This window comes from Boleophthalmus pectinirostris, unplaced genomic scaffold (assembly GCF_026225935.1).
Source record: "Boleophthalmus pectinirostris isolate CB_2022bp ecotype Guang Dong unplaced genomic scaffold, ASM2622593v1 HiC_scaffold_1046, whole genome shotgun sequence".
NCBI classification, from domain to species: domain Eukaryota; kingdom Metazoa; phylum Chordata; class Actinopteri; order Gobiiformes; family Gobiidae; genus Boleophthalmus; species Boleophthalmus pectinirostris.
The window spans coordinates 10350-25000 of NW_026570983.1; the positions used below are offsets into that span (position 1 = coordinate 10350).

General features: G+C 44.7%; 1 protein-coding gene across 1 annotated transcript; it reads right to left on the minus strand.

Moving 5' to 3' along the window:
• Positions 1–590: 590 nt before the first annotated feature.
• On the minus strand, positions 591–2138 carry LOC129411543 (forkhead box protein I1-ema-like). Its single transcript, XM_055162747.1, has 3 exons — positions 1547–2138; positions 855–867; positions 591–699 (listed from the first exon to the last, which is right to left on the minus strand). The coding sequence occupies exons 1-3, from the start codon at positions 2136–2138 to the stop codon at positions 591–593; spliced, it is 714 nt and encodes a 237-aa protein (XP_055018722.1).
• Positions 2139–14651: the final 12513 nt, after the last annotated feature.

The following is a 14651-nucleotide window of genomic DNA, read 5'->3' on the forward strand; positions in this document are numbered from 1 at the left end:
CATACAATACAAATTTTACTCCAGCACTGATCAAACATGTGGTTAACAGAAATGGTAGCCTTACCTTTTTCATGTAGTTAGCCAGTGTCTTTGGTTTCCAGCTCATCACTTCATATTTTGAAGGAGGAACACTAGAACTCATTCTAAATGTTTGTTGGTACTCAGAACTGTTGTGTGTTGTATGTTGCTTCTTCGCTTTATCTGTTGTTTCTTGTAATGGGTTGATGCTTTTAGAGTAACCAGTGAAGACTGAAACTTTCAGTGGTTTAATGACAAATAACTTCAGACATGTAAAATTAGCTGAGAGCACACTCTTGAATATGCACTGGTCACTAAAAATAGTTGTTGATTGTTTCCTTTCTGCTAGCTACCACATGCAAGCACACACCAAGATGTTATGATAGCATGCTAATATGTAAGTAGACTTTAAGCGACCTCACTGATACAAATCTCTATTTACAAACGGGTAAATACGTAGCAATCTTTGTCAGATCTTGTTTTCCAGCCTGAGCTCATCCTGTAGGGCCATTGGTATCTCACACCCGGGTGAAAGAGGAGGGCAGCCCAGGCCAAGCATTGATCAATCATCCTCAGATCCCCCCAGAGCCCCAGGCCTCATGAGTGCGAATATTTGAGTCCTCCTGGGGGGGTCCTTGTGGGAGATTGCCTCCTCCCACCTCTACAGACTTTTCTCCTCTTCTGATAGAGAAACATTTCATTACACTACTCCCCCGTACCCCACGCCAGTGTAAAAGCAATGATGGAAGAATACTTTGAAAATGTATTTAGTTGCAGAATACAGAATACCTGCATTAAAATGGATTTCAAAACTAATTCTGTTACATGGTCCATACAGAGTACTATATTCTGAATACACAGAAGACTTTTACATCAAGTTGCATTTAAATTATAGAGTAAAAACGCAACGTAGCCAGTGAAAGGGCTTTGTTTGTTTCATTGTGTTTTGCATTTATGTATCACTAATTGGCAAAGGAAAATCACACATGCACTCACCATGAGCGGCGTTTTCTATTTTTCTCTCTCTGATATCGAGCCATTTGAAACCTAAATTTTGTGATCAGGTACAACAATGTATTCCTATGACTTTAGGAAAGTAATTGTATTCTGAATACCACCAAATGAAAAAGTACCTGCACCAGAATATAGTTACTCAAAATGTGTATTCTGAATATATATTCTTGGTACATGTATTCAGTTACTTCCCAATACTGTGTAAAGGATGCACTATGGATTTACAGACAGCCAAGAAACTAATCAAAATACTTTTGTTGCTGCAGTTTTGGGGATAATAGTAATTTTGGGGGAGGTTTTGAAACATATAATTGTAGCCATGTAATTGTAAGGTAGTTTTAAAATCATAGGAGTACTGTCTCACCTGTGTGTACTTAAAGACAGGAGTAGAAAGTAACTACCAGTAGGCCTTCTTTATAGATTTGGAGTATTTATGGTAGAGTTTAAAAGACATGTCAATTTAATTAGCTACATTTAAAATCTACATGTAATAATAAAACATAAAAAAATTCACCTGGGTCATCTTCGTCTCTTGGCACTTTCTTGAAGCAGTCATTGAGCGACAGGTTGTGTCTTATTGAATTTTGCCATCCTGCTTTGCTTTTGTTGTAAAATGGGAAATTATCAGCCACATACTGATAAATTTGACTTAGTGTTAGTCCTTTGTCTGGCGCCCCATGGATTGCCATAGCGATGAGAGCAGAGTAGGAGTACGGTGGTCTCACTAACTTCATTAAATCTTCTTGTGAGGGCAGGGAGAACCAGCTTAGCTCCCCTCCTGGACCCCCAGCTCCGGCTGGGCCAAGGTATGGCCTCTGCATTCCATAGTGCTGCGGGACAAAGGGAGGCCCTGGGTTCCCCGGCGTTGCGGTGCTGCTCAGGTAAGATGGTGTGGAGTTGTTGAACCAGAGGTAAGGATTTGGAGAGGGGGTGGTGTAGTCACTGAGCTCATAGGACGTTGGGGTGGTGCGCTGAGGGCTGGGCAGTGATGGAGGAGGGTAGTAGCAGTCACTGTACATGCTGAGCTCTGGAGGCTCCTGTCCCAAAGTAGGGAACTGTGGACCACACCGAGGAGGAGACTGGCCCTCGGACTCAAACGAGGACATTGTAAAATCTCTTCTTTCCTCTTCTTCCTATATGTGGTAAAATGTTGCTAAAAAGGAAATCTTTCAATGAACAAATCTTCTGTCCAACTCAAATAAAATAATAAAGTCTTTGCAATCCTTCGGTCACCCTGTCCCACTTGTGTTGAGACTGTTTGCTCTTGCTTAATGTCACAATGCCACCTGTCATACCTGCTTTATCTCCCTGGTAACGTACTCCACGCTCCATCCTTCCTCTGATTGGCTGTCTTCAACAGGTGGGATGCCGGTTCCAGGACTTTTGCTCCTGTCAGCTTATTCAGTACCTTCAGGGCTTTTGCTCAGAAAGCTCCCCCACAATAAAATCATTTTCCACTCAGGTTGCTGGCTAGCATAACATTTTAGTGGAGACATCTGTGTGTTCATCTTAAATCCTACACAATCCTAATGCAAAGGGATTTTTTTCTCAGCACTTTTCATCATTATCTCATTACATTAAAAGAACAAGTGAATAAATAATAATAATAATAATAATAATAATATTAATAAATATAGCCGCAAGCGGCAATGATCGGCCCTCGCGCGTGCTTGCGCCGCACCCGCAAACGCCACAGCCCGCATTGTTCCTATTCCCATGATGCATCTGTGTACCAAATTTGGTTTGGCTATGCCAAAGTTTTTCTTGGGTGTCCTATTGGCGAGGTCAGATGTTTAGCCTGTCACCATGGCAACACGATGGGGAAATGGCAGGGGGCATCCTAGACTTTTTTGATCGAGACCATGTCATGAATCTGTGTACCAAATTTTATATGTCTACGACAAAGTAAATTTTGGCACTACCGTGCAATTTCTCTAGGGGGCGCTATTGCGCCCACCTGAGATTTTCTTATATAAATCTGTTCAGGGTCGGGGTGTGAACCCACGATTATAATTTGAATGAAATCGGCCAAAGTTTGTGCCAGAATTTGTAGATTTTACCAATGAAGAGTTTATGTCATCGCTATGGCAACGCCATAAAAAATATGACATGGGTGTTACTGACTTTTGGATCAGGATGCCAAAATGGAATTTTGTGCTAAATTTCAGAAACTTTTGAACAACTATTTGGGAACAAATGATTTTCTCACATATTAAATTTTGTTTCAATCTATGGGGGCGCTAATGCACCAAATTAATAATTTTCACATTAAGTAGCTTCAGGGCAGAGAGTTTAACAACTGTTTCAAATTTCATTGAAATCAGAGTTCATTTGAGCAAATGGGAGCAATTTGTAAATCTCCAAAATTGTATGCATTTTTTGTTGCTTCATTGCTCAGAGACCGTAAGACGTGTGTGAAAAATTTTGATAACTTTTGATGTTCCACATCTTGCGATAATGTGGACCAAATTTGAGCTAGTTCGGGTGAACGTCCTTGGGGGAGTTTGTAAAAGCTTAGCAAACTTTCAGCCAATATTGCTGCCCCTAGTGGAGCGGATGGTGTTGGTGTAATAATATTTTTTCCTTGTCTTGACATGATCGACTTCTGTGTCAAATTTTGACTTTGAATGATTGTACATGCAAATTTTTTTTGTGTGTCATTCGTATTCCCTAATGCATTTTTGAGTTGTTTGGGGGCGCTGACGAGCCATTTTATTTATTTTTGGAAAATGAAAATAGCCAAAAGTTAGAGAGGTGCGAGTTTTACCAGATGGGAAAATTTCAGGACTTTTCGTCATTGTTCAGTGAGTGAAAATTGGGTGAGAACCGATACGAGAACAATGTTCCGCTTTTTTTTGGCCAACTATACATTTTCGGAAACCTCTGGCGCATTGCTACGTGATGGCGAGGGTCCCTGGTCACTATGGGCAAGTTACATCGCGCCATTTCATTTTTTGGCCACTCGGAGCATCGCTTTGCGATACTAATAGGCCCTTCGCCAGCCTCTGGCGCTCGGGCCTAGCAAAAACAATATATCCGAAAAACATTAGAACAACATATTATACGTTTTTTGAAAGCTCTCGACCTTCCCCACGTCACTGTGGGGTCATTGGTGAGTGACGGGCACTGATGCGCTCGTCATTCATCATCTCATCGAGGTCACCCATCACCTTCCATTGACTTCCATTCATTTTAGCAGTAGTAAATATGGTTCAGGCCTTGGGCGTGGGTTACTGGGATACTGCTGTTCGTGCCGGGGGCGACTGTGCATGTCGTCGTGTCGCATTCGGCCATGCGCTCATTGCTCCCCATTCGCTCCGCGTAGCGGAAGCAATAGGCCCTACGCCCTGTCGGGGCTCGGGCCTAATAAAATAAAATAATAATAATTCGAGCAAAAACAATATATCCGAAAACATTAGAACAACATATTATACATTTTTTGAAAGCTCTCAACCTTCCCCACGTCACCGTGGGGTTATTGGTGAGTGACGGGCGCGTCTGGACCATTTCGTCGGGGTCGCCCCCTGACCTCCCATTGACTTCCATTCATTTTAGCAGTAGTAAATATGGCTCAGGCCTTTGGCGTGGGTTACTGGGATACTGCTGTTTGTGCTGGGAGCGACCGAGGACAATGTTCCATGTCGCCCTGTCGCATTCGGACATGCGCACGTCACTCCCCATTCGCTCCGCTTAGCGGAAGCAATAGGCCCTACGCCCTGTCGGGGCTCGGGCCTAAAAATACCTGGAGGAGAGAGAGTGATGCCCTGAGCACAGAGCATGATGTCAGGGGGAGGGAGGGGAGGGTCAGAGTGCTGGGCCAGTGTGGTGTCTGGATGAGTGTGTGAGTGTTTTTTTTTTCTTGTCATGTATATTGTACATGTATAATTGAAGTGCTGTTCTGTGAAGTGTGGGGGGTAGAGATGCGCGGATTGCGGTTACAACCGCGGTATCCGCGGTTAATCCGCGGGTTGGGCGGATGACGTGACGAAAAATTATATTTGAATAAAATTCGGGCGGGTGGCGGTTTAACTACTAAAAAAAAAAAAAGTTATTGTTAGTATTGTTACCTACATCTGAAAAGACGAGTCTCATTGTCTATGCTTGTAGTATGAAGTGTACGTCATATCCTTAATTAGCCCATTTGACCTCATTTTTATGTTCTGAAGGTTAACGTTGTGTCGGGTTATTGATAGCCTAAGGTTTACGAGGCACATATTATATGCAGTTTATTTTATTATTTCTAATTTATTTCAGCCATTCACTCCCATAGAGACACAAAACTGCCAGAGCTGTATTGTCGCGTTAAACCTTCTTTATCGTGGCATATTATTTCCCCATAGGAAAATAATCCAAATGTATCCAGCACATGTTCCCATCACGACCTGGGGTTTGAAGTAACAAACGTTGCTCTTTACTGCAGCGCATGAACGCGCTCAACCACTTGATCTGGTCGCTGTTCCAGACGCTCCTATAACAGGTGACATACCGCTATGTCGTGTAACAAATAAACATGGTCAAGCACAAAATGCTGTCCGTGTCATCACTGTCATGAATGTTGTGTTTGTGTAGACATGTACAGACTTATATAATGTGTACAATGATCTAGTTCACACAATTTGCAGTGCACATTTGAAATATCATCAACGAGCAGCGAAATCAGAGAGAAGAATGAGACATAGATTTAATACAAGATTTATATTTAGATTTCAAAAAGGTTTAAAATGGAGGTTTTCAACTGACAACACATAAAGTGGAGCTGTGAAGGACCAAAAAGGTGCCCAATTGTTCACTTTTATGGTACAAGCATGAAACTTTGCCAGATTAGTAACATCCCTAGGACCAACATTTCTGGATATGGAACCAAGCCCAAGTCGACCCTGGAGTCGAGTACCATGCATGTCACAAAATGGCTGACATGGAAACAAGGCTGGGAGCTAAATTATTGCTTAAACTGCCTTTTTTTGGAAAATAATGTTAAATAATCATACAGGTTATAAAGAAGAATATGTATTCTCAAGATACTAGCTACTGCAAAGCGGCTTCAATGCTGTTTTTAAAATGAAAGTAAAAATGAAATCACAAAGATATTTGTTACTAAACTAATGGTGTTTTTTTAAAGGTGCATTGTGTAACTTTTCTGGTTACCATGGAGATGTTTATTGCTTGCTGGAATGTTTCACAGTATGGTATTAAAAATTTCTATCTCCATGGAGACTAAACCAGACCAAGTTACAGGTCAGATCTGTGGAGAGGCGACTCTGCTCACAGTCACAACGCCTGTTTTTCTAGGTATTTTTGAGCAATAAAACCACCTGTGATTGAATACATGTAAGGTAGATCTGTTTAATGTCATACTGTGGAACATTCCAGGCAGAGCAGTGACATATCCATAATAACAAGCAGGTGACAGACCCCCAATCAAAAAGTTACACAGTGCATCTTCAATAGTATTATTTACTGTTTCTAGTGCTTTTTTTTTTTGTTGTTAATCTTAGAGCAAACTAGGTAAATTTGCTAAATAATCTGATCAAAAATGTGTAAAAATGAGAGTATGTGAACTCTAGTGGCCTCTGTGGTATCAAGTACTATGTGACATCACACAGGACTGCCCTGATTACAGCCTGTTGTTTCTGTTTATAAAATCTTGGCTATGAGGGGGAGTTTGTAGTGTGGATACGTGTCACACTGTTCCTTATACCCCCTAGCCCCGCCCCTAAGTTTATCAGATCTATTTGAAATGTGTTTGTGGGTGGAGTTTAGGTGTTTAGTCCCACTTTAAGGCGAATGTAAAACATAATTTTATGTAGGTTTGATTTTCTATCTTCATTTCTCTCTCCCTCCTCTTTGTTTAGCCTGTAGATTCAATGGTTCAGTCAGCTCTTTGGTCTTCCTTTAAGTTTCCTGGTTTAAATGGTGAAAAAACTACTCAAAATCTGTGAATAAAAGTACAGTTACATAGCAAAACATCTACACAATTACAAGTACTACTGCGAAACTTGTACTTGAGTGAAAGTATAAAGTACACAACTACACAAGTGACTAGTATTTAAGGCTTTGTACATAAAACTTCAAGCTGACTTAAGTTTCTTTAATGCAGGCTTGTTCTGGACGTTACGGCTGCTTGTTACCATGGAGATTTCATTGCTTTGCCTGAAATATTCAGCAGTAAAGCATTACATTTATTTATGTAACCTTAATTTTATTTTGGGTGTTTTAATTGCTCAAAAATACCTTGAAAAAAATATGAATTCTTATTGTGAGTGGGGTCACCTCTCCATAGATCTGACCTGTAACCATGGCCTGGTTGTGCCACTGGCTTGTCTCTAAGGAGTTAGACAAGTTTAATGCCATACTGAGGAACAATATAACACTGCCATTATCGCTCCCAGCAGAAAAGTTACATAGTAGTTGTAATGCTACTAACAAATTTCTGCCCAAAAAATATCTGCATTAATATTACAGAATTGCCAGTGTGTAAATGATCTTGCATTTTATTATCCTTACCATAATGAATGAATGTTAGATTAGCAACATCTGTGCTTAAATTGTCTTTTAAGGGGTCACGGTGATGAATTAAAATTTGGCATGTGCCACGAATAAACCACAATCATCACCAAATTAATGTACCCTAAAACACATCACAGTATCATAATAACAATCATGACAAGAGCAGAGGTGGACGGCTCATTCCAGTAATCCCACACCAGACTGAAAACACCTAAAAAATTGTGAACATGGTGATTTGGGATTATGACCAAATTAAGGCAAGATCTGACCAGGTTTTGTGATGGTGTCGTATTTTCATTGTGATCTCTCAATGTGGAATGAGCTGTAGATATTCAGACTATAATTTAATCAAAAGAGGAGGCTCTGTTCACACCTGTACTACAGTGAGATATGGATTGTAATAAAGATATAAACCCATTATTAAGACCACAAATGTACTATGTTTTAGCTTCAAATGTTAAAATAAAGTCTAATTAAAAAACAAAATGCTTAAACTGCTGAAATAATGTTTTTGTTTGTTTTTTTCTTCCCATAATGTGAGATGGCTATGTAAAGGACAATGCAATTTAACGTCTTTAGGTTCACAATGTAACATTTCCAGTGGAAGGTGAGATACCTGCTTGTCTCCATGGAAATGTTATTGCTTTGCTTTCACCGTATGACATTAACCTTATCCATCTCCCTGGTGACATGAGACTCTGCTAAATGTAAGAATGTCTGCATTTTAGATATTTGAGCAATAAACACATTTTTCAATCTTTAACTGAATGAACACAAGACTGGTATGTTTTAATGCCATACAGTGGAACATTCCAGCCAAAGCTGTAACATCTTCATGAAAGAAGCAGGTTGTGGACCCCCCACCAGAAAAGTTATAATGCACCATTAAGAAATTTTAGAATTTTAAGACACCAGATCTGCCCAGCCCTGCAGATTGGGGATGGAAGCATGATGGCAGTCAGTGGTTAGGACAAGTGGCAAAGGACGCATTCTCTGATCTTAAAAAGTGTGGATGCAGAAGCCTGTGCTGGGAGATACAAGTGCGCAAAGACAAATTTGGCGTGTACAGGGTCATGCAAATGTGGTAGCAGCTGCACTTAGAGCACTTTGAATAAGTTTACTGATTTAAGGTAGATCTCTGTTCTGTGTTTGGGGTTAAGCTTCCACGCAGCATTTAACTATCATTATGAACCATGATATGGCACTTACAGATCTTTAGAGTTGTAAAATGTGTTTTGTTATCAAAAACCCAATAAATATGAAAAATAAAATATTGAATTAACTTGGATTTCAGCCACAGGGAACCCACACACCCCTTACATTCTCAAGGAAAACGATCATGTGACTGCCTTAATCCTTTGGAGTTTATGAAAAATAGTTGTTCAACATTACAAAATGGATAACTAAACAAATTCGACTGTCAGAAAGGGATTATGTAGTATTTTTTAAGTCAACCTCATTTTCTTATAGTCCATTTTGTGACATGTCCAGTTCTCAGCTCCAGTGTTGAATTATACTTGGTTCCATATCCAGAAAATAATAGTCCTGGGGGTGTTACTAATCTGGCAAAGTTTCATGCTTATACCATAAAAGCAAACTATTTTGGTCCTTAACAACTCCACTAAGTAGGACTCTCTCTGTAATCATTTTTTCAGTCTATCTCCTCCTCTTATTGTTTCTTTAATATGTTCAATAGTACAGATTTTCAGGCTTATACAGCTGCCATGGTTGGCGTCTTTGTAATGCACGGCCATAGGATACAGGGGGTTCCAGGTCCTTACAGCCTGTTTGTGTTCAGTCTGTTTTCCAGCTTGTGTTTTGTACGGCCTGTGTAAAAACGACCACATGGGCATTCAAGTGTGTACACTACATAAGTGGTGTTACAATTAATGAATGTCCTAATACCAAAACTTTGACCTGAGTTAATGTCTATGAAGGAGTTATTGTGTAGTAGTGTTCACAACAGGTACAGTTACCAGACCTGGAGCAGCCTTAGTGTCCAACCATGTCTTTTGTTTCAATGGAGGAAGAGAACTGTTCACCAGCCTGTCACTGAGCGCTGGGGCTTTTCTAAAGCTGATGGTGGGGGACGGTTTAGTCCTGGTTTAGTCCTGGTTTAGACCTGGTGTAGTCCTGGTTTAAACTTGGTTTAGTCCTGGTGTAGTCCTGGTGTAGTCCTGGTTTAAACCTGGTTTGGGCCTGGTTTAGACCTGGTGTAGTCCTGGTGTAGTCCTGGTTTAGTCCTGGTTTAGACCTGGTGTAGTCCTGGTGTAGTCCTGGTTTAAACCTGGTTTAAACTTGGTTTAGACCTGGTGTAGTCCTGGTGTAGTCCTGGTGTAGTCCTGGTTTAAACCTGGTTTAAACCTGGTTTGGGCCTGGTTTAGACCTGGTGTAGTCCTGGTTTAGTCCTGGTGTAGTCCTGGTTTAGACCTGGTGTAGTCCTGGTTTAGTCCTGGTGTAGTCCTGGTGTAGTCCTGGTGTAGACCTGGTGTAGACCTGGTGTAGACCTGGTGTAGACCTGGTTTAGTCCTGGTGTAGTCCTGGTTTAGTCCTGGTTTAGACCTGGTTTAGACCTGGTTTAGACCTGGTTTAGTCCTGTTTTAAAGTCGTCTAAACCAGCCCACAGTATTGAAGCGTGTGTATAAACTGGATTCCAGTGGACTTGATGTAAACACACTGATAGGAAGTGGAATGGAAGAAATGGAAGTGCTGATATCAGATTTGTGTTGTGTTCAGCTGAATTTCACCTGTGCTCTTTTCTAGTCCAATTGTATAAATTAAATTAAATTAAATTAAATTAATGAAATTGTATAGTTTCAAATGTGGACGTAGTGAACACAATCCCAGTTCTAAAACATATTGCCCACGTGATTCTGAGCATGAAAATCAATGACTATGAAGCTGATCTCAGACTGTCCACGTGTTGAAAAGTCCAGTGTAGACGAGTGAAAAACAGAACCATGAAATGAATAAAGAATGAAAATGAACAAGTCTAGTTGAAGATTTGATTTGTGGCAGAAGTCTTCAACAGAGGGTCTCTCTCTCTCTCCATCCCCTCGTCTCTCTCTCTGTCAAAACTGCAAACACGTCCACCCGGATTTTGTCCTTTCTTGTTCGGAACATGAGAAAAGTTCTGTTACAGGTTCATTTTTACACACAGAAGAACTGAAGATCCACACGTCCAGGAGAGGAGGAGGAGAATAGGAGAGGAGGAGGAGAACAGGAGAGGAGGAGGAGAACAGGAGAGGAGGAGGAGGAGAGGAGAGGAGGAGTGACTTTGATGGTATATCCCCCTAGTATTGAATCAAGAGAAAGAGGGAGAGAGAGAAGAGACAGATATAGAGAGGGAGAGAGGAGGGGAGAGAGAGGGAGCCGCTCTTGGTCTGACCCGTCCCCCAGCAGCACGGCTCCTGGGATCATTCAGGCACCGAAACCCCTCCACCACGGTAAGGTGACGACTCAAGGAGGGGAGGAAAAAGGAGACGACAGGACAGGACACGACGGGAGGAAAAAGAACAGAAGAGAGGGAGAGACAGGGAGAGAGAGAGAGAGAGAGAGAGACAGGGAGAGGGAAAGGGAGATAGAGAGAGGGAGGGGGGGAGAGAGAGGAGAGGGAGAGAGAGAGGAGGGAGAGAGAGGGAGAGAGGAGAGAGAGGGAGAGGGAGGAGAGGGAGGGAGGAGGGAGAGAGAGAGGAGAGGGAGAGGGAGGGAGAGGGAGGGAGAGAGGGAGGAGAGGGGAGAGGGAGAGAGAGGGAGGGAGAAGGGAGAGGGAGGGAGAGGGAGAGAGGAGAGGGAGAGAGAGGGAGAGGGAGGGAGGGAGGGAGAGGGAGAGAGAGAGGGAGAGGGAGGGGAGGGAGGGGAGAGGGAGGGAGGGAAAGGGAGGGAGGGAGGGAGAGGGAGAGAAAGAGGGACAGCAGGTTAGAGAGAGAGAGAAAGAGAGAGGGACAGAGAGCGAAAGAGAAAGAAAAAAGAGAAGACTGAGAGCAAAAGAGAGAGATAAGAGAAAGGAAGCAAAAGAGAGAGTGAGGGGGAGAGAGAGAAGAGGGAGGGAGAAAGAGAAGCAGGAGAGAGAGAAAAGGAGAAGTGAGAGATAGAGAGAAAGTAGAGGGAGAAGGAAGGACTAGCGCTTCAGAAAAGACAAAACCCAAGAAAGATCTGCAAGCAGAAAGAAGAGAAACAGGAGGAGCAGCAGGCGGGGGCATGGCAGGTGCAGCAGGCGGGGGCATGGCAGGTGCAGCAAAGAGGGAAACAAGTAGGAGGAGGCGTAGAGGGCTTGGGGCGCCTGGCGAGAGAAGCGAAGCGGGGCATAGGAAGAGGAGGAGGAGGAGGAGGACAGGCCAGAAGGAGCAGGCAGGGACATGGCAGGAGGAGCAGCGGGCACAGCAGGAGCGGGGGGGTGGGGGTGAGGCAGGAGCAGTATGTCGGACACATACGAGTAACGGCACACGGTGAACCCTAAGAGGTGGAGAAGGCAGGGGCGCGCGGGCAGGAGCAGCGGGGAGAGGGCGAGGCAGAAGCGGTAGGGGCGAGGCAGGAGCGGCGGTGGTGTGGCAGGAGCAGCGGGCACAGCTTAAGCGGCGGGCGGGGGCCACGGCACGACCAGCGGGGACGGCAGGAGTGGCGGGCGTGGGCGCGGCAGGAGTGGCGGGCGTGGGCGCGGCAGGAGTGGCGGGCGTGAGGCAGGAGCGACGGGCGGGGGCCGCAGCAGGACCAGTGGACAGAGGCGCGGCGGACGGAGACGCAATAGGATCAGCGGGCGTGGCAGGAGCAGCGGGTGGAGGCATGGCAGGCAGGAGTGGCGGATGGAGACGCGGCAGGAGAGGCAGGCGTGGGCGCAGCAGGAGTGGCGGGCGGAGGCGTGGCAGGAGACGCGGACGTGGGCGCGGCAGGAGAGGCGGGCGTGAGCGCAGCAGGAGTGGCGGGCGGCAGCGGGTGTAGGCGCGGCAGGAGACGCGGACGTGGGCGTGGCAGGAGTGGCGGGCGTGAGCGCAGCAGGACCAGCGGGCGGAGGCGCGGCAGGAACAGCGAGCGTGGCAGGAGCGGCGGACGGGACAGGAGCAGCGGGCGGAGGCGTGGCAGGCGCAGCGGGCGGAGACATGGCAGGAGCGGCGGATGGAGACGCGCAGGAGAGGCGGGCGTGGTCGCAGCAGGAGAGGCGGGCGTGAGCGTGGCAGGAGCGGCGGTGGTGTGGCAGGTGCGGCAGAAGCGGCGAGCGGGCCAGGAGCAGCGGGCGGAGACATGGCAGGAGAGGCGGGCGGGGGCGCGGCAGGAGCAGCGGGCGTGAGGCAGGAGCGGCGGGCGCGCAAGAAGCGGCGGGCGGGGGCCGCAGCAGGACCAGCGGGCGGAGGCGCGGCAGGAGCGGCGGACATGGGCGCGGCAGGAGAGGCGGGCGTGGCGCAGCAGGAGCGGCGGACATGGGCGCGGCAGGAGAGGCGGGCGTGGGCGCGGCAGGAGCGGCGAAGGCGTGGCAGAAGCGGCAGGAGCAGCAGCAGGCGTGGCAGGAAGCAGTGGTGTGTGAGTGTGCTTGTGTGTGAATCTTTGTGTGTTTGTGTGAGTGTGCTGGTGTTAGTGTGTGTTTGTGTGAATTTGTGTGTGCGTGAGTTTATGGTGTGTGTGTGTTAGGTGTGTGTTTGTGATTTAGAGAAGATCTGTGTAGATGTGATAGATCTGTAGATGTGGAGGTCTGGTCTGTAGATCTGTAGATGTGGAGGTCTGGATCTGTGGAGGTCTGTAGATGTGTAGAGTAGTCTGTAGTAGATCTGTAGATCTGTAGATGTGGAGAGGTCTGTAGAGGTCTGTAGATCTGTAGATCTGTAGATGTGGAGATGTGGAGGTTTGGAGGTTTGGAGGTCTGGAGGCCCTGGGGCCTGAAGGCCGGGGGCCAGGAGCACTATTGGGTCTTGGCTCACACAGACCTGTGGGAAGAAACATTTGTGTCAAACACCAGAACTAACAGGACGCACCACTTAAAGATAGAAAGAGGATTCATCAGTGGTTCTGCGCTGTCTCCTTGAATCAAAAAAAGTGACTATTAACATCGGTTCCACAGAAGAGGACCTCTGGTTTGGTGCTTGTTCTCACGTTCAACTACATATTCTTATGAAGATATGACTGTTGTTATTGACTGATTTTAGAGTCTTATTAAAACATTTTTCCATTTGACTCTAATAGAAAAAAATGCATATCTATGAATGAAAAAAAAGACAGCAGGTACTTTGAGCGAGTCTAAGGGTTTACTTAGAGCATTCCCTTTTGTTTATCTCTGTTCATTAGAGTTACTATTTGAATCTGGAATCTTTCTATCTTCTTTCTCCGTGATGGGGGTTTGTGAAATAACACCAAACGCAAAGTTTTATTTATTTTTGCCAAACAGTTTAAATCTGATTTTGTCTATGTTCANAATTTGGGCAGTGCAGACCTTAACTATGTCTCACAATGTTATGACAAAGTTGAAAATGAAAGTGAGTTTATCATAATACATAAATTGGATGATTGTATTCTAATATTAATTATAAAAAAACAGATGGTATGATCTAAAGTTCTGCAGTGAATCAAAACCCAACATTAATAATTAGTGATATTTTCACACTTTTATTTTATAATTAGTCCCTCTGATGCCCCTCCTGTTAGTGGAATGCAAACTACTGCTGTGTTCCTGTGTGTTTATATAAGGCCCATGTGAGAGTGTGACAGTGCACTCCACACTGATGATGTTGTCTGTAGCTCTTCTGCTGCTGCTTGGCAGCTGGATCCTGTAAGTCTCTGTTCACATCAGTAAACTCTGGTACAACTAAACAGCACAGTTTGATCCTCAATATTGTGCTCTGTCCTCCACAGGTGTGAAGTGTGAGACACTGACACAGCCAGCCTCTGTGACTGTGCAGCCAGGACACACTCTCACCATCTCCTGTACTGTCTCTTATGATGTTAGCACCTACGCTACAGCATGGATCAGACAGCCTGCTGGGAAAGGCTGGAGTGGATTGGAGTCATGAAGTAGCAACCAAGATTCATTTAACCAAAAATTCTGAAGAACAATTAATTTAGACACTTCCAAAAAACATCTACTTTGAGCGGACAAAACATGCAGTCTGGAGACACTGCAGTGTATT

Bases quoted from the DNA above. Each gene is read 5' to 3' on its own strand.
- LOC129411543 (XM_055162747.1), bottom strand. From the start codon at position 2,138: ATGTCCTCGTTTGAGTCCGAGGGCCAGTCTCCTCCTCGGTGTGGTCCA.